The sequence below is a fragment of the Jaculus jaculus genome, chromosome 10, assembly GCF_020740685.1.
Source record: "Jaculus jaculus isolate mJacJac1 chromosome 10, mJacJac1.mat.Y.cur, whole genome shotgun sequence".
Lineage (NCBI taxonomy): Eukaryota > Metazoa > Chordata > Mammalia > Rodentia > Dipodidae > Jaculus > Jaculus jaculus.
In genome coordinates this window covers 62,490,821-62,515,794 of record NC_059111.1, presented here as the reverse complement: position 1 = coordinate 62,515,794, position 24,974 = coordinate 62,490,821, and the positions used below count along the sequence as shown (strand labels likewise).

The 24,974-nt window shown below is 39.5% G+C and overlaps 1 protein-coding gene across 1 annotated transcript in view; it reads right to left on the bottom strand.

Annotated features, from left to right (window-relative positions):
* The window catches only part of Vps50 (VPS50 subunit of EARP/GARPII complex), a 159,690-nt gene extending 137,379 nt beyond the window's left edge, over positions 1–22,311 (bottom strand). Inside the window, exons 1-2 of the mRNA XM_004656224.3 lie at positions 22,177–22,311; positions 15,578–15,646 (exon numbers count right to left, since the gene is read on the bottom strand). Of these exons, the coding sequence (XP_004656281.1) occupies positions 15,578–15,646; positions 22,177–22,209 (102 nt within the window). The 5' untranslated portion in view covers positions 22,210–22,311. The remainder of the gene's footprint in view (positions 1–15,577; positions 15,647–22,176) is intronic.
* Between the last annotated feature and the right edge of the window lie 2,663 nt (positions 22,312–24,974).

Below are 24,974 nucleotides of genomic sequence, written 5' to 3'. Positions count from 1 at the left end.
AATGCTGTGAGCTGCAGGAGGGTGACGTTGCCTCCCTAGGAATTCTACAGTACCACAAGACAATACATGTAGGTGACACCATCCAGAAAGAATTGCTAAAGATCATAAAAACTGGTAAGACTGAAAACTGTAACTCATAACTAAGCCAAAAAATTCAAATACAATGACTGAGCACTACTTTCATCTTAAGGATAAATATTCCATTGGCATGTAACACTATGCCTCACTAACTGACTGAAGAAAAAGATACTCTGACTCTGGTTGCAACATTATCAACCCTGGGAAAGTTATTGAGGTATAGGACATATTCTGGAAATATTCTATCCCTCCCTCTCGGTCACATTCATTCAGATACTCTCTCCCTCTCCAAAGTTATGAAAAACTTCAAAAGGAAAATATGATTTTATTTTAAAAAATATCAAAAATATGCATGTCAGAAACGTGATAAATTTGTAAAAACACAATCTGTGTAAGCACATAAAATGGTCAGATGCTAGTCCTTCCAAGAGATTTACACAATCAATATCACAGAGAACATACAACACATAGAAGTTCAAAGAAATGGCATGGAATACTTGATAGCCTAATAAAAAATCTGAACCAAAGAGAACAATAAATCCTTCCAAGGCAGGAAAAGAATTATAGAGCATACAATGTAGATTTCCATTCAAAACCCCCTCCTTTCAACTGATCTGGTGGATTCTCTGTGAAATACACATCTGAACTCATTCAGACAAACTGTTCTGAAGAGAATCCAGATCACCGTGTCCTAAGTCCCACAGTACGTGCAGCCTGTAAGACTGCTCCTGCCTAATCACTCTAAATGTTTCACCTTGGCTAAGGCTGCCGCTCAATCAGATCTCACATTTCAGAAGCGAGAGGGCTCCTTATTCTCCATCATTAAGCTCCACAGTGCCAGAACACTATGCAGATGATTATGTGGATCACACTAAACTAATCAGCACTTGATTATACTTAAAAAAGGAACATAAAACAAAAACAGTGTGTTCATGTCTTCATAGACGACCTTTTCTACAAGCCCTTAATAAAAGGCTTCTTCTACCTAGAAATAACAATCAATGTTAGATTATATATATGAAAAATAAACAGAGGTCTACATTGCATATTTGTAATAAAATTACTACATAATTTTATCTGTATAAATACCTACTTTCTAGGATTAGAAATATACAAAAATATGTATTAACCATCTAAAATGGAATATGGCTAGGTAATTTCTAAGTATGAGGTAGTATTTTATGTAAACAGAATGACAGAATAGCACATAGGTGGTATAGTAGTGCCCATAGCTGCCTTCCAAAATGAACAAAATATTTCCTATACAAAAAATGCTAATGTCTACGCCAGACGTGGTGGTGCATGCCTTTAATCCCAGCACGCGGGAGACAGAGGTAGGAGGATCGCTGTAAGTTCGAAGCCACGCTGAGACTTCATAGTGAATTCCAGGTCAGCCTGGGCTAGAGTGAGACTACCTTGAAAAACCAAAAAAAAAAAAAAAAAAAAAAAAGGTCTGGCAAGCTGGCTTAGCAGTTAAGGCGCTTGCCTGCAAAGCCTAAGGACCTATGTTTGACTCTCTAGATCCCACATTAGCCAGACACACATAGGTGAGGCAAGCACAAGGTCACACATGCTCACTAGGTGGCATAAGTGTCTGAAGTTCAATTGTAGTGGCTAAGGCCCTGGCAAAATTTCTCTCTGTCTGTCTCTCTCTCTCTCCCTGTCTCACTCATTCTAAAAAAAAATTTTAAAATAATAAAAAGTTAAGGCAAACCTTGGTGAAAAACAAAACTAAATAAAAGTACTTATGCCACACTAAAGTATGTTATATCATTTTAAAAAGCTTACCATAATATTAGATATTTTAGCTAGGTTTGGAATTGAATAATTCAATCTTTCAAGCTATTATATCATTAACAAAATGCTTTAAAGGGTTTATTTTTATAGTAAGTTTTGTGTTTCATAATATGTCAATACATACTAACATTTATAGTGCTCTAAAATTTGAAAATCCAAAAATTGTCAACAACTAGACTATCAGATAACAAAATTTACCTGCAATGGTAATAAACTACAGCTAAAATAAAGAAAATGTTGGGCTAAAGAGATGGCTCAGCAGTTAAAATGCACTTGCTTGCAAAGCCTAACCACCTGGGTTCAATTCCCCACTACCCATGTAAAGCCAGACACACAAAGTGGAACATGCATATGGAGTTTGTCTGCAGTAACAAAATGCACTGATGCATTCCTTTTCTCTTTTTCTCCTCCCCACTCCCCAACACACCCCACCACAAATAAATATAATTGTTTTTTTTTTCCAAGGTAGGGTCTCACCCTAGTTCAGGCTGACCTGGAATTCACTAAGAAGTCTCAGGGTGGCCTTGAACTCATGGCAATGCTCCTACCTCTGCCTCCCGAGTGCTGGAATGAAAGGTGTGTGCCACCACACCCAGCCAATAAACATATTTTTAAAAGAAAGGAAAATACTGATCAATGTCAGCCCAGAGTTACAACTGGAGACAAATTACAACTGAAGTAATGTCCTTAACTGCAGATGGGAAAGACAAAAGCACAAATGGCAACAATTAACAAATCAAATCTCTCCTACATTATCATTAGGAGCTCACTTGCCTACTTTGAAAGCTTTACTACCAGATCTTTCCCATCAAGATGGTCACATATTACAAAAACTTATATACTAAATAGGTAATGTTTGCCCAGACTACATGATGCACCCAGATGAGTAAAAATCCAGTAATCCAGTGCTTCCCTCATATAGCTGTTCAACTGAGAAGGTCAAAGGAGTACATGAACGATGGCAAGGCAAGGTACGATACAGAGGAGGCGCAAACTACAGAAGGCAACAAAGCATGACGTCCTGACTGATGGAAGAAGTGGTGTTTAAGGAACAGGTAGAATTTCTAACTTAAGAAATAGGGAGTAACAGGGCTGCAGAGATGGCTTAGCAGTTAAGCGCTTGCCTGTGAAGCCTAAGGACCCCAGTCCGAGGCTTGATTCCCCACGTTAGCCAGATGCACAAGGGGGCGCACACGTCTGGAGTTAGTTTGCAGTGGATGGAGCCCTGGCACACCCATTCTCTCTTTCTATCTGCCTCTTTCTCTCTCTGTCACTCTCAAATAAAGAAATAGGGAGTAAAAGAAAACAAAACTATCACTAGTAAAATATGCAACAGGTTCAAGCAACAAAGAGTACCTCCAAGAGCTGGGGAGATGGTCAGTGGTTAAAGGTGCTTGCTTGTAAAGCCCACCAGCCTGGGTTCAATTCCCCAATACCAAAGTAAATCCAGATGCACAAAGTGACACATGCAAGTGGAGTTCATTTGCAGTGGCAAAGGGCTTAGCATGCCCATCTTCTTTCTCTCTCTTCCCTTGCAAATAAATATTTTTTTAAAAAGTGAATTGCTGCAATAATTAAAAACAAAGTAACAGAGTCTGCATGTATAGAAAGAAGCAAGAAAATGCAATAACTAACATTTGTAAAATTATATACACATATACACACATGCAGATATGTATTACAGCTATTTCCCCCATACTGAAAATAAGACATCTTAACACATGTCACTGTATCACATAGTAATAAAAAAAATCAGGGCTGGTGGAGCTGGAGAGATGGTTTAGTGGTTAAGGCATTTGCCTGCAAAGCCGAAGGAACTCAGTTTGATTCCCCGCCAAATGTACAAGGTGGCACATGTGTCTGGAGTTCATTTGCAATGGCTGGAAGCCCCAGTGCTCACTTGTGCTTGCTGACTTGCACACGCTCTCTCTCCCTCTCTCTCTCTAATAAATAAATAAATAAATATCAGGGCTGGAGAGTTGGCTAAGTGGTTAAGGTGTCTGACAGCAAAGCCTAATGACCTGGGTTCAATTATCTAGTACCCACATAAAGCCAGATACACAAAGTGGCACATCCATCTGGAGTTCACTTGCAGTGGCTGTAGGCCCTGGTTCGCTCACTTGCGCGCGCGCGCGCTCTCTCTCTCTCTCTCTCTCTCTCTCTCTCTCTCTCTCTCTCTCTCTCTCTCTCTCTCTTTTCTTCTCCTCCTGCTTGTTTCTCTCTGACTGCAAATAAATAAATACTAATAATAAATCAATAAACTGCTCAGATGGTAACAGTTGTTGCCTTACAAGTATGAGGCTGAATTTGATCCTTATAACCTATGGGGGGAACAGGGAAAAAGTTCAGAGGTATGAGAACCCTAGTTCAATCCCAGAACCCCTATGTTTAAAATGCAAGTTCCAGGGCTGGAGAGATGGCGTAGCGGTTAAGCGCTTGCCTGTGAAGCCTAAGGACCCCGGTTCGAGGCTCGGTTCCCCAGGTCCCACGTTAGCCAGATGCACAAGGGGGCGCACGCGTCTGGAGTTCGTTTGCAGAGGCTGGAAGCCCTGACGCGCCCATTCTCTCTCTCTCTCTGCCTCTATCTGTCTTTCTCTCTGTGTCTGTCGCTCTCAAATAAATAAATAAAAATTTTTAAAAAAATTTATTTAAAATGCAAGTTCCAGGTGTGGTGGCACATGCCTGTAATTCCAGCCCAGAGGAGATGGAGACCTTGGAGCCCAACCAAGTCTAGTCTACAACTACAAGCTTTGTCAGATTGGCCACCATCATGAAAACAAATGATCATAAATGTTGGCGGGGATGTGGAAAAAAAGGAACCCTTCTGCACTGCTGGTGGGAATGCAATCTGGTCCAGCCATTGTGGAAAACAGTGTGGAGGTTCCTAAAGCAGCTAGAGATTGATCTACCATATGACCCAGCTATAGCACTCCTAGGCATATATCCAAAGGACTCATCTCATTTCCTTAGAAGTACATGCTCAACCATGTTTATTGCTGCTCAATTTATAATAGCTGGGAAATGGACAGCCTAGATGTCCCTCAACAGATGAGTGGATAATGAAGATGTGGTACATTTATACAATGGAGTTCTACTCAGCGGTAAAGAAAAATGAAGTTATGAAATTTGCAGAAAAATGGATGGACCTGGAAAGTATTATACTAAGTCAGGTAACCCAGGCCCAGAAAGCCAAGCGCCACATGTTCTCTCTCATATGGGGATCCTAGCTACAGATGACTGGGCTTCTGTGTGAGAATGAAAATACTTAGTAGCAGAGGCCAGTAAGTTGAAAAGGAGACATAAAGGGTGGAGAAAGGAAGGGAGGAGGATACTTAATAGGTTGATGTTGTATACATGTAATTACAATGATTGTAATGGGGAGGTAATATGATTGAGAATGGAATTTCAAACGGGAAAGTGTGGGGGTGGGGAGGGAGGGAATTACCATGGGATATATTTTATAATCATGGAAAATGTTAATAAAAATTTAAAAAAAAAACTTTTAAGTAGATGATGCTGAGGTTTTCTTGTCCTCTAGCCTCCACTCACATGCTCACATGCTCATATGCACATGAACAAGCATACACAACACATATACATGCAGCATAAGTACTCAGGATTCTCTTAACCAAGCAAGATTGTTGTTTTAGGAAGGTGGTGCACAACAAAGAAGTTATCTGACTGTCTCAAGGCTGATTTTTTTTCCAGCAGGCTTAACACAAGAGGTTGCATAAAAAAATTTCCTAAGACTATGTTTCCATTGTGATCATCTCTGTGATAAAGCTATATGAACAGACATAGGCAAAGTACATTGTGAATGGATATGAATAAAAATAACCATAGGAGAAATGTGAATGAACATTTTTGATTTAGCCAAGCTACTTCTCCCAATGGAAAAACAAAAGGTTTATGAGAACAGAGGATTCAAATCCATAAAACAATTTATAACCTCAAATAAAAGATGCTATAAAAACATTTCCAGTATGTTTATGATTTTTAAGAAACTAAATTGTCACTTTATAAAGCAATTTTCCACTAAGGGCTTATCTAAGGGAATATATCCAGATTTATGAAAAAATAAAGGCTACAAATTTTGCATTTAATTACTGCTTTCAAATTATCCAAAATGTCATACTAATTGAACATAAATATCAACCCAAGTTCAACACTTTCAATTCCATTCATTTTAGAACTTATGACAGCTTAACAATTCCCCTCACCACAATTAAACTCAATAGTCTCTTTAATTCTTAAAATGTAACCTAATTTTCAAACCCACTGAACAGCTTTAAAACTCATAATCATCCATAATAGGTATGTAAAGTCTTTACTTCATAGGTGAGGCTTCAAAGATGCAGAAAACTTGTAGAATAAACACAGGCACCACCACCCCCCATCTTTCCATACTTAGCTTGTTAGACCACAGTTCATACTGTAATCCTTCACTATCTACCTGGATGGCAAACTAAAGAGAGAGAGAAAGGGAGAGAGTGTATTGAGAGGGGAATGGGGAAATATTGTTGTAAAGGATGAATTTACTGGGAATTTTTGTTTTCCTTTCTCTATTATTTGATTGTTCTTTTTTTTTTTTTTTAAGCATTTCATTAGTCTCGACATCAAGACAAGAAAAAGACATTGTTACAACAAATCTCAAAACCGGAAGCCATAATCTTGCACAGTTAACATCACATTAGAGCTCTAATTGAAAGGGAAAAATGTTTAGCCACCAGAAACCACATAGAGCTAAAAGGAAGAACAAAATGAGACATTTTCAACATTAATCAGTATTATTAAAGTCATAAACCACCCAGTACATATGGGTTTTATCTGTTTTCAAATGAAACAATTCAAAATCTATTTCAATGCCACAGATTCCTAAAACCATGTACCCCATAAGTTTATAATGAAATGCCAGATGTCTGATTGCATGGGGAAATGGCAGGTTTTCTTAATATCCCACTAGAACAACAATACTAATCCATCAAAGGGAGCAGGCTCAAGAGTTTCTGTTTATGTTTTAAATACAACACAGCTTTTAATGCCTGCCCTGGTTTTCTTCAGGTTTTCAGTGCCATCTAGTGGAATATTGGGTGAGGTTACAATTTCAAAGGTTTCAACAAAATGGTTCATGGAAAATTTTTACAAAAGGTTATTTTATGACATTATTATTTTATGGCATTATTTTAATCCAGATTTACAACAAAAATGGGATGATAAAAAATTATGTATTTTAATCATTTTCTATGCAAAAAGCAGATCTTAAACAACATCACGAATAAAAATGAGTTATAATCACAGAAATGTACTGAGTTGACACAAGTTAACATCACAAAAGCACCCACCATAAATTTCATATTTAATCTTTTACCATATAGTTATGTTTATTTCTTTTATTCTAAAGTTGATATGTCAACCAAGGTCCAGGATTTTTTAATGTTTTTCTTAAAATTGTTACATGAAAAACATTAAGTACAATAACATTGGAAGTATCACATTTTTAAGCTATCATTAAAACAACTCTCAACCTCAGTGAACAACATTAAGCTGTTTGCCACTAGGCTGTCCATTCAGAGGCTAACAGTAGAGAAAAGACACACCACAAACTGAGACAGACAGAAAGATCTAGTGTGTTTTTTGGTTTTCTTTCCATTTTTAACATCTCATCAGACCTTCCATCCTAAAGGAAGAAATAACACCTATTCTAACAAAACATCACTCCATTTTCAGTCTTGGGGTTTTCCCAAATTCTTTCCCCTTCCACATCGAATGAAACTCATTCTCAGACTCTACTTTCAAAATGTTTCTCAAATTCAACACTTGTCCATTTCCTGTACCTCACGTAGGTCTCCAGTCTGTGTAATAAACCAACAAGTGCATCATAATCACTCTTAAATTAATCACCAACTCTAGAAGACCCACTGTACACTGGCACCTACTCCTGACCCTTCCTGGCCACACTGTCACCACACACACCATCTAAGCATACTCACTCATACTGCTCTGCAGTTACCCAGGCTCACTTGTCCTTCTCACTTGGGCTGAGGAAGGAAGAGAGTCTTGTACCTCTCTAGCTTTAAACAGTAACTACTTGGCTCTGTCAAAGTAAAGTGGGATATTTGAACGACCATCCATGATTTGGAATCAAATGAGGGATAAGGGGCTAGAGAGAGGGCTTGGCAGTTAAGGCACTTGCCTGCAAAGCCTAAGGACCCATGTTCAACTCCCCAGATCCCACATAAGCCAGACACACAAGGTGACACATGTGCAAGGCTGTACATGCGCACAAGGTACCTCTGTGTCTGGAGGTGGATTACAGTGGCTGGAGGCCCTAGCGCACCAATATTTTTGCACTCTCTCTCTCTCTTGCTCACTCTCTCTTTCATAAAAAAGAGGGTTACGAATCTCAAAACACAAGAAACCTGCAGAAGTACAATTTTCTTAATGGTTACAAAGAACAAAGAAAAATTAAAGACACCAAATAAAAACGTAAATGATTTTGTAGATCAACAGCTAGAATCTCCCTGGGTATCCATGCAGAAGATTCCTGTCCTCAATTATACCCAATCCTAAACTGAAGCTTTTATTCCAATCAACAAAGCTAGAACATCTAACTAATCATGAGCCCTGAGGCTTCTTCAGTCTAATACAGATACCAATACATCTACCCTCTAAAATACTGCTCCATCATTCTTTTCAATGTCTATTTCTTACATCATATTTCTCCTAACATTCCACTATAGAAAATATAAACTCGGGCTGGAGAGATGGCTTAGCGGTTAAGTGCTTGCCTGTGAAGCCTAAGTACCCTGCTTTGAGGCTTTATTTCCCAGGTCCCACGTTAGCCAGATGCACAAGGAGGTGCACGCATCTGGAGTTCGTTTGCAGTGGCTGGAAGCCCTGGCGCGCCCATTCTCTCTCTCTCCCTCTATCTGTCTTTCTCCCTGTGTCTGTCGCTCTCAAATAAATAAATAAAAATTGAACAACAACAACAAAAAAGAAAATATAAACTTTACAGCTAAAAGGGCTCTGAAATAGCATGGAGTCAAGTTATCTCTTTTCAGGACACTTAAGTCTCTCAACTGATCCCAGCACACTTCCCACATATTGGTAAAGCTCGCGAAACCAGACTCCATAACTTTTCACAGATACTAAAAAGTCAAGCCAACCCCATTTATCCTATTTCACAGGAATATTTTAAATTCTAGAAAATGTTCTCCCTAAACCCTGCGAATATCATATAACAGCAATGATTCAGTATAGCAAAGTATTTAATAAATACTGGGAGAACAGATAAATGAATAAAAACAAAATAATTTCTTATATTTAGAGCAGTGTAGTCTCAAATTTTCACTGTGACTGAAACTTCCTTTGATCCTTCACCCTGTATTTTTCTTTCATGAAAAATAAACATCATGTAACTTAATCATGTAATAGTATGTACAGTTGAGTCTTATTTATACTTGTGAGTTAATTAGCCCAAAACTTCAACTTTAATCTTCAAAGGCTAAAAGTGCCTAAGACAGTATCAACATCTGTGCCCTTTTTGGGTTTCTAATATGCAGCCATTTTAGAAGCAGTATAGAAAGTGTTTTAAGTCTGGATGGAGAAATGTAAACTCTGAATATTGATATTCACACTTTTTTTCAGGGCTCAACAAATATTCTCTTACAGTCCTAATTAGATCAACAACTAGTAATTCTGTAACTACTATAATTATTAGTCTTAATTCTTCTTTCCTTTTTTTTTTTTTGTTTTTTGTTTTTTCAAGATAAGGTCTCACTCTAGCTCAGACTGACTTGGAATTCACTATGTAGTCTTAGGGTGGCCTCGAACTCACAGCAATTCTCCTACCTCTGCCTCCTGAGTGCCAGGATTAAAGATGTGCGCCACCATGCCTGGCCTTCTTAATTCTTCTTAATTTTTATAATCAAGTTAAGTGGAAACATATTCATATTTAAATAGGTAACATATTGAGTCAGTAGATACTATCTGATTACTTATATCTTATCTCTGCATGAAAACCCCCCTTACTTGAAAACTAACAGAACCTATTTCCAAATGGATTTTTTTATTATTATTATTATTATTATTATTATTATTATGGTTTTTTTTTTTTCAAGGAAGGGTCTTGCTGTAGCCCAGGCTGATCACTGTGTAGTCTCAGGGCACCCGTAAAGTCACAATGATCCTCCTACTTCCACCTCCAAAGTGCTAGGATTAAAGACATGCACCATCACGTCAGGCCCAAGTGGAACTTTTCCATTTCATCCAAAAAAATAAAAGCTGAGCCGGGCGTGGTGGCGCACACCTTTAATCCCAGCACTCGGGAGGCAGAGGTAGGAGGATCACGGAGAGTTCAAGGCCACCCTAAGACTACATAGTGAATTCCAGGTCAGCCTGCGCCAGTGAGACCCTACCTCGAAAAACCAAAAAAATAAAAATAAATTAAAAAAAAAAGCTACTAGTAAATCTGAAATTTTTCTAGACTAACTCCTATATTTCCCATTTCTCCATTCTTGTGTTCATGTTTCCATTTTATATTTATTGTACTATTTTATCCATCAAAATTCCAATTCTCAATCTATAAATTACCACTGGACTTATGTTTACCCTCATAATAGGGCACAATGTCATCTTGTACCATACAGTTTCTAAGGATACTCCCACTCCACTCAGTATTTATATAGTTTATATATTTATATAGTATTTATATATTTCTTAAAAATAGGGTTGGAGACATGGCTCAGTATCTAAAAGTGCTTGTCAAGCCTGAAAGCCCAACAATCCAGGTTCAATTCCCCAGTACCCATTAAAACCAGATGCACAAAGCAGCACAAGTATCCGAAGTTAGTTTGCAGTGGCAGGAGGCTCTGGCTCGCTCACGCTCTCGCGCTCTCTCTCTCTCTCCCCCACCCCCTTCTCTTTCAAATAAAAATAACAAATTTTTTTTTAAATGAAAACAATATCCTCTGGTATGCTAAACTTATCTACATGCCCTTCTGCAGTTCTGCTTACTGAACTTAACCATTACGGAATCTGCCAGTACACAAACATTTTAACTTAATCAACAAGCCATATCAAGTGATTCACCCTAATAAACACACACATACACACACACACACACACACACACACACACACACACTTTTTTTTCTAGACGCTTCCAATATATCACATCTCAAAGTAATCTGTTTCTTTCTTGAATTGAGATAAATCTCAACTACTTCTTCTAATTTAGAAAGATATACCAAAGAAGGGAGGGAAGGAGTGTAAAGATGGCTCAGTGAATAAAGTTCTTGCCACACAAGCATCTGTAATTCAGGCCTGTCTACAGTGAGAAGGGGAGAAACAGGACAATCTCCTGGAAGATGGCAGGTAAGATCGTCTGATGAACACAGTGATGAACAATGAGAGATACTGCCTCAAGCAAAAGGCAAGGGCTCACACTGGAAGCTGTCCTCTGACCTCCACATGCACATCATGACATATACACACACAAAAGAAAAGTAAAAGCAGAGGAAGGAATTGAAAGGAAGGGGTGGAGCAGGAAATAGGGAGAAGGGAAGAGAGAAGGGAAGGGAGAAAGGGAAAGGGAGAATGGAAGGGGGAGGGGAGGAGAGAGCAAGGGAGAAGAAAGGGAAAGCAGAAGGGAAGAGAGGAGAAAAGGGAGAAGAGAAAGGAGAAGGGAAGGGAAATGAAAAAGAAGGGAAGGGGGAAGGGAAGGGAGGGGAAGGGGCAAGGGAAGAGGAAGGGGAAAATGAAGGGAAGGGGGAAGGGAAAGGGAGGGGGAATGGGGAAGGGAGGGGAGGGGGAGGGGAAGGGAGGAGAAGGGAAGGGGAAATGAGGAAGAAAAGGGAGAAGGGAAGGGGGAAAGAGGAAGGGGAAAGGAAGAGGAGGGGGGAAGGGAAGAGAAAGGGGGAAGGGGGAAAGGGGAAGAGGGAAAGGGGAAGGAAAGGGAGAAAGGGGAAGGAAAGGAGATAGGGGAAGGGAAGGGGAAGGAAAGGGGAGGGGGAATGAGGAAGGAAAGTGGAAAGAGGAAGGGAAGGGAAAGGGAAGGGAAAAGGGGAAGGAAAGGGAAAGGGGGAATGGGGAAGGGAAGGGAAAGGAAGGAGGAATGGGGAAGGGAAGGGAGAAGGAGGAAGGGGGAAGAGGAAGGGAAGGGGGAAGGAGGAAAGGGGAAGGGAAGGAGGAAGGGAAGGAGGAAGGGAAGGGAAATTAACCCATTTATGAAGTGCAGAGATACGTTTTTGCCCATTTTTTAATGTTCTCACTTTATACTGATGAGAGAGGAGATGCTATTAAATGATGTTAATATTTAAGTTTCTCCATACAAATGTTTATTTTTTTATTGATTTATTTAAGAAAGAGAAAGAGAGGAGGGAGAGCAAAAGTGAGAATGAGTATGCTGGACCTCCTGCCACTGCAAACAAACTTCAGCCAGACGCATGCACTACTTTGTGCATCTAGATTTACGTGGATACTGGGGTATTTAAACTGGACTGTCAAACTTTGGAAGCAGCACCTTTGACTACTGAGTTATCTTTCCTGCCCCATACAAGCATTTAAACTGCTCAAGCAATTATACTGAATATTAAATACTGTTTCTATTAAGTACAAAAATATCCATCTTGGGGGCTGGAGAGATGGTTCAGTGCTTAAAGGCCCTTGTTTGCAAAGCCTGATGGTCTGTATTTGAATCCCCAGTACTATGTAAAGCCAGGTGCACAAAGCAGAGCAGGCATCTAGAGTTCACTTACAGTGGCAGGAGGCTCTGCTGTGCTCATATGCTCTCTCCCCACCAGCATATATGAATAAATAAAATGTATTTTTAAATCCATCTTGGGCTGGAGAGATTTCTTAGTGGTTAAAGGTGCTGGTTTACAAAACCTGATGGCCTGGGTTCAGTTCCCCAGTACCCATGTAAAGCCAGGTGTGCAAACTGGCGCATGGATCTGGAGTTCATTTGCTGAGGCAAGAGGTCCTAGAGCACCCATACTTATTCTCATTTACATTCATATTCTCTCCCCCACCTCTCTCTCTCTCTCTCTCCCTCTCTCCTTTGTGAATAAATAAGCAAAAATATATTTTTAAATATCCATCTTAACCAACCACTGGATAGCTTGCTTATTAAACTCTGTAATATACTGGGAATATTTTCTACTTATATGTATTACTAAGTTTATAATACAAGCTTCAAAATAATTTCTAGAAAATAAGCTTCTATTTTTTTGTCTTTTTTTCCAAATTTTTATTAACAACTTCCATGATTATAAAAAATATCCCATGGTAATACCCTCCCTCCCCCGCCACTTTCCCCGTTGAAACTCCATTATCCATCATATCCCCTCCCCTTCTCAATCTAAGCTTCTATTTGTAAAACAGTAAGAGGAGCTATACTTATACTTCATGTAAAAGAACCCCAGATTCACTAGGTTTGCCTCATCACCATTTTCCTTCACAGTAGTTGTCACTATGTGCAGTCACCCTGCTTACTGCCTGCCTGCTCCCTATCCAAAAGTGAGTAACCACAGTAGAGTGTCAGCTCTGGGGAAAGACTGCTGTCTTTCCATTGCTGTACCACCAGTACCAGCAGCACAGAATTGAAGCTTCAGAATTTTGTTGAAAATGCGGAGAATAGAAGGACATGTGAATCTTCACAATGCTGGTGGTTTGGGAGATGTTTTTGCTCAGGGACCTTTTCCTGTTTAGCATATTTTCTGTTTACCAATTCAGCTACATGTAAACTAGTCAGCTTACTGGACAGATCTTGTTTCCACCTTCCCAGCACTGGGATTACAGGTACATGCCACCACAACCAACATTTACATGGGTTCTGAGGATCTGAACCCAGGTCCTAATGCTTGCCTGGCAAGCACTTAACCAATGAGCCATCTCCCAGCTCCAGAAAAATCATTTTAAAACAATCATTTCAAATTAATATCTTCCATTTGTCAAAATGTTTTCACTAATTTAAAAAACAACTGAAGGTAATGTTTTTGAGGACATCAAATTTCAGGGGACCAGAACAAGCTGCACACTCACTGAAAATCAAACTTATAAAAATACGTCATTTAATATATGTGAGATGAGTATAAAAGCCCAAGTTGTAAATTTGTTATACCAAGCCACACTGTGTGGGGAACTGCTGAATGGAGCCTTCTTACTGCTGACCTCAGTGCTGCCTGCAAATCCAGTCCCCAGAAAACTCAACCCCTGACTGGAGCTTTTTTTGTCACAAGGTTCTGGAAGGAAGAACCGCCAGGGCTCAAAGCCCACGGAAAAGGCAGCTGCTCTGCTGGTCCTCCTATCGCTTGTGGTGTCACCAAGGAGAACACGGCCTGAGGGGCTCGCAAGCCAGGCACAGCTACAGCACTAACACCACTTCTCTTCCAGACACTCCACAACCTATGTATCTTGACTTCTCAGTATGTGCCACAAATACCAGCGTCCAGACACAATCTTCACCCAAGCCATTTGCATTTGCTGACTTTGTGATCCTAGACAGTGAACTCTAGTCAGGGCCAGTAATCTCAAAAGAACACAGAAGGACCATAAAAAGACTGTAATAAGTCCACTGCCATTTCACTGGAAAAACATCAAGGCCCTGGACTTAAAGACAACAGAAAGCTCTTCTTGAGGTACTCCTGTGTTTTCTAATCAGACTCATTCATCAGTAGACACGGATTCTGGAACAAATAACACAATCAAACCCCACAGTACATGATCCATAATTCTCGGCTGTATACATTCAATACTGTAAAAAACCACCAGGTTTGAAATGCCTCAGCAAGTTTTTGTCTGAACCACTTCATACAAAAGGAATGTTTAGTTTTTATTGTACTTAGAATATTTTGGTCTGGTCTAAGAGAATAAGATAACCAGTAAATGCAATGTTCACTTCAAGAAAGAAGGTGTCCCAAAGAAATGCGAATCATCCCCCTGAGCAAATGACACTGAGGTATAAAGAGGGACCTTGTACTCTGAAGCATGAAAGGACATATGTATTATGATGCCAGGCATAAAACACAGCTAGTACTTTCAGATATATTCCTCAAATTAAAACTGCTAAGAGCAGACACTGAGAAGTGCCAGCCTTTATGGTGGAGCTGCCATTCACACCACAGCTCTGAGCAGCAGCACTTCAGAGAGACAGCAGGGGTTAGCACTGGTTAATAATGCTCCTGGGGGAAGCCAGCTAGCTTTCAAGTAGTATTATTAAACTTGTAAAATGAGACATTCACCTGACTAATATGGGATTAAAAGTTGAAATATATCCAATTTAGTATAAGTTGTTCTAGCTGCCTGTTTAAAATCTCTGCTCAAAATGAAAACATAATTAATGCTTTGGGGCTCAGAATGTTACAACTTAAATAGTTGTAAATTATTTTACCTCACGTCTTCAAATTTCAGCAAATAAATTATATACACATATATTTGTCTTCAGAATAAGAATTTAATAATAATATACTTGAAATTTATCAATTTTTCATGCCTTCCTTTACTCTACTGAGACATAATGCATCCTAGTTTAGTAACACAAGCAAAACTATACTCACTACCTAGCATACTATATAAATTTACCCAGCTTATCATAACAGCCACCTGCTATGGGAAAGCAGAGCTTCTATAAATCAATTATCATCCAGAGGCAGTAAGATTTCCCTAAGGTGATGAAAAGTCACACCACACATGTAAATCAATACCTTTCCAGGGACCCGAAGACTCTCAATGGCACCAAGATCACTGAGGCTCTCTGGAGGACTTTTCAGACCCTTCAAAAAAGAATGATATAGAATTTTAATTGTGCTAAAGGACTATGAGAGTATAGAACATACCTGGTGAAACACATTTAAATCAAAAGGTTTCTTACTTCAAAATACAAATAACATACATTTTAATAATATTCATTACTTAATATACTTAGAACTACCTATAAAATCAAGTGAGAACATACTTTAAGTATTTTTAAATGAAAGAGATTCTATGGTATTTTCATAATCAAAAGTGGAAGTCTAATTTAAGCATAAATTTACAGACAACAAAAAGGAAGCTTGGATTATAGAGCTTTCCATAAATTTTATCATTAGCAAATTCACCTGGAAAAGGGGTCCAAGTCATAGCATTTTGATTCACAATACACTCTACTAAGAAACTGGGATAACTCAAGATTTTTAGATTATTCTAATTGCTTAATTAAAACATAAGTTTGTTTTTTTTTTTTTTTTTTGAGGCAAGCCCAACAGACTGGCCTTTGTGTGTGTGTGTGTGTATGTGAGAGAGAGAGAGAGAGAGAGAGAGAGACCGGGGGGGGGGGGGGCTGCGCTAGAGCCAGAGCAAGAGAGAGAGAATTGGCACTCCAGGGCCTCCAGCCACTGTAATCAAACTCTAAACGCTTGTACCACCTTGGGCACACATACAACCTTGCACGTACATGCAACCTTGTGCACTTGCGTCACCTTGTGCATCTGGCTTACATAGGACCTAGAGAGTCAAACATGGGTCCTTAAACTTCACAGGTGAGTACCTTAACCACTAAACCATCTCTCCAGCCCAATTATATCCTTCATTTTCCCTGGTTACTTCTCAGTAATGGAGCCAGTTAATACAATCTAGGTTAAGATTTATCCCATGCCTTACTGTTTTCTACCTGTTCTTGAGCTTTGTGATCCCTGTACTTTCTATACACACATCACTGATGGACTCTGAAAACCTTGTGTTTATAGTGAAAACTAAGACACAAAGAAGGCAGCTACTTAAACTTTCTTGAAAAGTCTTGTCCTGGGCTGGAGAGATGGCTTAGTGATTAAGTGCTTGCCGGTGAAGCCTAAGGACCCCAGTTCAAGGCTCAATTTCCCAGGACCCACGTTAGCCAGATGCACAAGGGGCACACGCGTCTGGAGTTCGTTTGCAGCGGCTGGAGGCCCTGGCATGCCCATTCTCTCTCTCTGTCTATCTCCCTCTTTCTCACTCTCTCTCTCTCTCTCTCTGTGTCACTCTCAAATAAATAAATAAAAATGAACAAAAACATTTAAAAATAGCTTTGTCCTAAAAGTAAGCTATTCAAAGAATTCATATTACTCTTTGGGCAAAAGTGGCACATTACTGTGATGACAAAATCAATGACCGAGTCAGGTTGTCCTTTTGGTGCTTCATATTGACCCTTTGGGGTCCTTAGTCACCAAATACATGATATGCTGATAATAATTGCAACTCAGAACTTGCTTTCCTAAAACTCATAAAGCATGTTTATTTTCCCCATGGTTTAAAATACAGTCAAATCTATAGTTTAGGACTTTTTACTACCAGTATCCCAAATTACCTAATCCACTCCTACCCACCCTTCTTTTCCTATTTTCTTTCTTGGTCTTCCCTCATCACACACACTAAGAAATTAGAAGCCAACATACCACTTTTCCAATTATATCCTCCATGACATCTTTCTAGATCTCTTCCAAGAAACACAGAATTTCTCATTGTAACTGTCAATGTTACACAAGAAATATTTTAAAGATTCCTGGGCCTTACCACAGACCAAATGAATAGGTATTACTGGAGTAGGATCAGGGCTTTGCATTTTAACTAGTACCCAGTGACTCACAAGTTCACTAATACTTCAAGAACAAAGTTAAACATTTTCAATTCAAAGCAGTGAAGCAATAAATTCTAAATAGTTCTCTCTCTCTCTCTCTCTCTCTCTCTCTCTCTCTCTCTCTCTCTGAGTGAGTGTGTGTGTGTGTGTGTGAGACAGAGAGAGAGAGAGACAGACAGACAGACAGACAGAGACTGTAAATCCCAAGGGAATGGAGAGACCAAGTATAATTTGCCTCTATTGCCCAATGGCTCACAAAGTTCCTGGAATGAAGTATAAGCAGCAAAAAAATGAAGTAATTACTGGGTAGAAGTTGCTAGTCAAGCTCCAATCTCCAACTAATTAGCACTTAATTCTCATGGGAACACACAACTAACTGCAGAGTGAGGTTTCCAGGAAAGCTTGCTATAAGAAAAAAAAAAAGTTTACTACAGTCTAATGTGTCATACAATGAGAGTGGGGAGGGGAATCCTGTTACAAATCTTGGGCTGTTTGTTCTTCCTAGTCTGGTTCTGCCCAATAGTCAATATGAAGGCACAGCAGCAAAAAATTCCACATACATCTATTACATATATACTATGCACACACATACAAATACATGTGCACGATGCACACATACACATATATATACACTATGTGCACAAACATGTACATACACATACATATACATGTATTACATACACACTATGCACACCAATACATATACACTATGTACACACACATACATGTATTACATATACACTCACTATGCACACATATTCATATTCACTATGCACACATATATACATTACATGTATTACATACACACTGTGCACACACATATACACTACACACACATACATACATATACTTGTATTACTTACACACTATGCACACACATACATATACACTATGTGCATACACATACATACACATGTATTACATATACACTCTGCACACACATATACACTATGCACACATACATACATATACATGTATTACATACACACTATGCACCCACATACTGTGGTGGCTTGATTCAGGTATTCTCCCATAAACTTAGGTGTTCTGAATACTAGGTTCCCAGCTGATGGAGATTTGGGAACTAACACTTCGTGGAGGCAGTGCATTGTTCAGGGCAGGCTTATGGGTATCATAGCCAGTTGCCCCTTGCCAATATTTGGCACACTCTCCTGTTCACCTGATGTTGGCCAGGGGGTGATGTCTACCCTCTTGCAATCATTATCCCCTGCCTTCATGGAGCTTCCCTCTCGAGTCTGTAAGCCAAAATAAACCTCTTTTACCACAAGCTGCTCTTGGCCAGGTGATTTCTGCCAGCAATGCAAACCTGACTGCAACACAAACATATACATGTATTACATATACACTATGCACACACATATACATATACATGTATCGCATATAGACTATGCACACATACACATACACACATATACATATACATACATATACACATATACAGGTGAAGAGTCAAAATAGTATCAGCTACACCGCAAATATTATCTACATCTTAACCATTATTCTTAGCATTATTTGATCACAGAGAAATGTGTTTCTTGGTCAAAATAGGAATGAAGAAATACACAAATATCTCAAAATACATCTGACACTAAACTGTAGTTTAGAATGACAGATCCTTAGCCCTTTCATTATTAGCACTTCATTGTTTTCACCATCTATATGCCATTAAGTTTTATTAGCGACTTGGATCCTGCCCATAAAGTCAAACACATTAAACTAAGTCCCTACTTTTTTTTCCCCCTCTACTCAAATGTCTAAGCAGTCTTCAAATTAACAAATCTAAAAGCTCTTTCCCCTCAAAGCATTCTTCCTCTATCTCAAAAAATGCCAATTCTATTTTCCCAATTATGGGATAAAACCATTCATCATACTTCACTTTTCCTCACAGTCCCAATCTAATCATCCAGGAAATCCTCTCAGCTCCACACAACATAGCCACAATCCAACCTCTAGATAACACCACACTCTTTCTCATCTGCATTACGGCAAAACCCTTTAGGATCTATTTTTGCTCTTTTTTTTCCTCTTCAGTTTATTCCTAAAACAGAGCAAAATGGTCTTTCTGGGCTGTTATGTCAGAATATATCACTTCTCTGCTTGCCATTTCACTCAGAATAAAAGTCACACACTGCTATGACCTATAAGATTCCTTCTATGTGATCCAGCTTCCTGTCCTCAGCTCTATGTCTCACCTTTACCTCATCTCCTGAGACTTTTTTCCTCATTACATCCCACCTATACTGGTCCCCTGATGTTAAATGTGTGTGTGTCTGCTTCAGAGCACCAGCATTCACTTTTCGGCCCACTGGTACCCACCTGACTCCCCCTATCACCACTGAGATTTTTCATGACCACCCTACCTTAAGATATAAATGACCCCATAATGCCAAACTACAGAGGGATCTGCATCCTCAATAGACGTTCATCACTAGGTCTGCCTTGGCACTTGTTTATTCTAGGCACTGCTTCATCTCCCAGACTTAGAACAGTGCCTGGCACGCAGTGGTCAATTCAATTTGTTGAGTGATCTGAAAGAACAGGGCTAGTATAATCGAGAATGCTGAGCAGATGAACAGCAGACCTCATCTAAGTGAAATGAACTAAGAAAGCTCATCCTACCCTTCTCATCTTTTGCAAAGAAATATCAAAGATGGCCAAAATGAAGAAATAAAATCTATATTTCACAGGCCAAAATTTAATATCTCTTTATGATACTTATTGGCATAATAATCAAATATTAAGCATATACAATGAGGATGACTAAAAAACTGTATAAAACTTCTAATCATAACTTACTCTTTTACACAATATATTTCCAGCTTCTCATACGTGTTAAGATATTTTTCCCATTCCAATTACACCCAGATAGGACCCATTCAAGATCAAGAAGCATCTGACTGAAGCTAAAGATCTCAGCGTTTTCAGCACACTTGCATTACATTTCCAAACATTACAAACTTATTACCAGCAGTCTCTGTAGCTTTGTGGTTCATAGAGACACAAAATCACACCACCAAAGCTGCTGTACATCTATAGCAATGTAGGCAACAAGCAGGAAACATAGCTGATGAACACAAATCCAAATGTAGGAGTCCAGGCAGTTTATTGGTGGTATAATGTCCAAAAGTGCAGATTGTTTTAAAAGTCAAACAAGCAAATAACAAAACCAGCATTAAATTAGTTCTTGGATTTCTGCAGCAGTCAGCTTTCAGTCTTCCTTCCTCTCCTCTTATCTCAGGATGGAGCAACAATCCAAACTCTCAAGTGAGAAGTAGCAGGAAGCATGGCACCAGAGTCTAGCAAATGTGAAGGTCTGCTAAATGTAACAACTCACTTACTTGATTAGTTGATTCTCTTTATTACTCCAAACATTTTTCTATTTTCATGACACCAACAACAAAACCTGACAAAAACAAAATCATCCTGCAAGGATCATTTGTGTAACTCCACAAATAATCTGTAGTCTGTCCTGATAGTTCTAAAATTCTGTATTCTCAAATAAATAAATTTGATTTGAAATTTGTGACCTCTTTCATCAAGAAAAAAACACAAGTGAAACTTTGATTAAAGGATTATTTTCCACATTCTCCAAACTTCTCTAAGCCACACTGACTTAAAACGGTAAAATGAATGGTGCTTATTTTATTTTGTATAAAATAATAAGGGCTGGAGAGACAGCTTAGCAGTTAAGGTGTTTTTCTGCAAAACCAAAGGATCCCGGCTCAACTCTCCAGCACCCATGTAAGCCAGACACAAGGGGGTGCATGCATCTGGAGTATGTTTGCAGTGGCTAGAGGCCATGGTGTACCCATTCCCTCCCTCCCTTTCTCTCTCTCCCTCTTTCTCTCTCTCAAATAAATAAATAAAATATATAAAAATAAAAAATAATGACAAGCAGCCAATCCTAGTTAAGCATTACAGTTGAAAAGTTTCTGAAATCAAATCAGATCAATAAGTGCAAAAAAGAAAATCTTGCTACTTCTTGCTAAAAGGACGCTGAGGTGCTGTGGAAATCCTCTAGCATATCCAAGACAGCCAAACTCTTATTCATCAATTCTCATTCTGGAAAAATAAAATAAACTTTGTTTTGTCGTGACAAGGATAATTCTTAAAGTAGCATTAAACAAAGAACGTTCACATATATTAGATTACTAATCGCTCTCGCGGCAGACTGTGAGACAGGACGAACGAAAAAGCAATTGTTATTCTCATTGTCATATGCAGAAAACGGCTACAAGTTTTGGAAACATGCCCCAAATTCCAAAGCTACCAATTCTGTCTACAAATCACCTTCTTCTCCCTCACCCCTTTTTTTAGATCTCTCTATTCACAGACCTCTCCTCCGGTCCCAGGCCACTTGCTCGAAACCACAGACAACCAGAATGTGGGGAGGGCACTGGGGACCGACCTGGGAAGATGACCAAAAGGCTAAGAGGTGAGACAACGACAGCCTGACCCCCTTGTTTGCCTTCTCTAAATAAATATTTCTAGGTACAGGATACACTCCAGAGCAGAAATGGGGTACGGTTGACTCGGATAAGCTTACCTGGGCGCACCCTAGCTGCCCAACACCCCTGACACCAGCCACCGCCTAGAACTCAGGTCTCTGCCTGCCGCCGCCCGGGGACTAAGCGTCTGGGCTCCTCTACCAGCCGTGTGAAGGAAGCCTTTACTTTAGCCAGCATCACTTACCTGTCGGGTCATGAGAGACTTGATTTTTTGCATGTCGAAGTCGTGAGAAGATTACCCTGCCGCAAAAAGATAACAAATCACACCGGACCACCAGAGAACCGGCCCCCAACACTGGGAAGCCATAGTGGGTGGTCACGTGACGCGCCCACCTGGGTCAGCCTTCCTTTTCCTGGGCATGCTGGGAAGTGTAGTATTCCGGAGGCCACTGGCGACCATAATTAAATATGGAGGCCAGCCTCAACACTACATTTCCCAAAAGGCAGAGCTCCAATTAATTCAGCAAATCCTATTGGTCTAGTTGACAGCGGGATTGTCTTTACTCTGGCGCTAGCGCTTGCCCTAGGAAGCCCTGCTTAGGCAGCCCCCAAGTGACCCTGCTATCAAACTAAATAACAAACGCTGAGAAGACAGTTGATAATCCAAACTGATATGATCTCCCCTTTTGGAGTGAGAGAAGAAACCACAACTGGTCTAGAGGGTTTCGGAGTGAGAAAGTGCAACTGACAAAAGACGCAGAACTCCACAAATGCCAAATGGCACTCTCCAAGAGGTGACTTAAAAACCTGGAACTCCTTGAGGAAGGGTGTGGTTCAGGTTGCCTAGAATGTTGGTGGTCAAAGGTGGGTTCCTCAACCCTAGCATCTTCCACAAAGACCCCAAAATCAAAGTATTTCAACACACACACACACACACACACACACACCTATTATTTTTCTATTACTTAAGCAAAGGCAAGTTGAGACATAAATATAACGGTAATAATGAGAACACATATCGCTTTAAAGTCCTTTCTCAACATTTACCAATTAGTTAAACTAGAATTTTTTACAGCTGAGCTTTAGAGACTCAGTTGTACAAGGACTTCACATTATGAGACACTGGTGTGGGTGAGGAGAATGAATGAACCTAGACCAAACCGTAATAGCTAACTTTTTCTGGAAGATTACCAGTTATAAGGAGCTGTGCTAATCGTTTTACACTATGGTCTCATTATCTACATGGTCCTCTTATGGAGACTGTATTGTCTCCATTTTTTAAATGATGGAACAAGTTATGAAGAAATTAGATTACTGCACATATGCAAGAAGCAAGTGAAGAATCAATAATTCAGATGCCTTAAATAAAAGCTTCCTGTACTATGTAGAAGGACGAGTCCTAGCTTTTTTTTTTTTCTTTTTTGAAGGTTTCACTCTATCCCAGTCTGACCTGGAACTCACTATGTATTCTCAGGGTGGATTGGAACTTACAGTGATCCTCCTAGTTCTGCCTCCCAAGTGCTGGGATTAAAGGCATGCACCACCACACCAGGCTCCCAGAGGCCTTTTAGCTACACTAGTTTCATCCAGCACAGACCCATGACTTCAGAAACATTACCTTGGATAACTACAGAATGTTTAAGTATCTCAATCTTATGAACTATATTAGATAAACAATAGTATGGGTGGCAGTCAAAGAATGTAAAACTAAAAGAGATGTTTTATAAGTGACTGAAATTCGGGCACAATCACAAAGTTCTAATCAATTCAACATAAGTGGAACTTATTTCTTAGAAAATCTTGGCAGACTTATGACTGAAAATACCTCATAATTTCTTAGCACATTGTCTTCACTTACATCATGCCATTTATCCTTAGAAAACCTGATCATCCAGAGTACGTTAGATGAGTACAGAAATTGGGCACTAAATGATAATTAAGGGGACTAAAGACTCTCCAAGATATTTTGGGATCTGAGTATGCAACATTCAAATTCTTCATGTTCTAGTGTTATAGGTTAAATGAGATGATTTAAAGGAATCCAGTTTCCAAATTGTAACGCATTACTTCATCATGAGGAATTGTTGCTCATGACACTGCCCCAGTTCTGTGCTCCTGCAGAAACACCTTGTGGATACACACATCCATTACTATCATTCTGCTGAGGGATGGTGCTTACCCATAAGCTTCTCTGCCAGTTATTTTTATCCCCTTATTCCCCAGGTGACTTTAAGGCAAATTTACTTTAATTCATCTTTTTCCAGAATGGACCTTAATTGGTACTCTTCTTCAATATTTAGAAGAACTTGATGTATTTTAAAAAACAGACATTTAGGGCTGGAGAGATGGCTTAGCGGTTAAGCGCTTGCCTGTGAAGCCTAAGGACCCCGGTTCGAGGCTCAGTTCCCCAGGTCCCATGTTAGCCAGATGCACAAGGGGACACATGCGTCTGGAGTTCGTTTGCAGAGGCTGGAAGCCCTGGCGCGCCCATTCTCTCTCTCTCCCTCTATCTGTCTTTCTCTCTGTGTCTGTCACTCTCAAATAAATAAATTAAAAATGACCAAAAAAAAAAAAAAACAAACAGACATTTAGGGGCTGGAGTGATGGCTTAGCAGTTAAGACGTTTACCTGCAAAGTCAAAGGACCCAAGTTTGATTCCCCAGGACCCGTGTTAGCCAGATGCACAAGGGGGTGCACACATCTGGACTTGGTATGCAATGGCTGGAGGCCCTGGCACGCCCATCCCCCTCTCTCCTTCTTTCTCTGTCAAATAGCTAAATAAATAACAATAAAATATTTTAAAAAACAGACATTTGGGCTAAGAAGATTGTTCAGTGGTTAACACACTTGCCTACAAAACCTAATGACCCAGTTCAAATCCTCAGTATCCATGTAAACCTAGATGCACAAAATGGCACACACATCTGGAGTTTGTTTGCAGTGGCTACAGACCATGACATACCCATTCTATTTCTCTCTCTCTCTCTTCTTTCCTCTTCTCTCTGCATGCAAATATATAAATAAAAATATTTTAAAACCAGA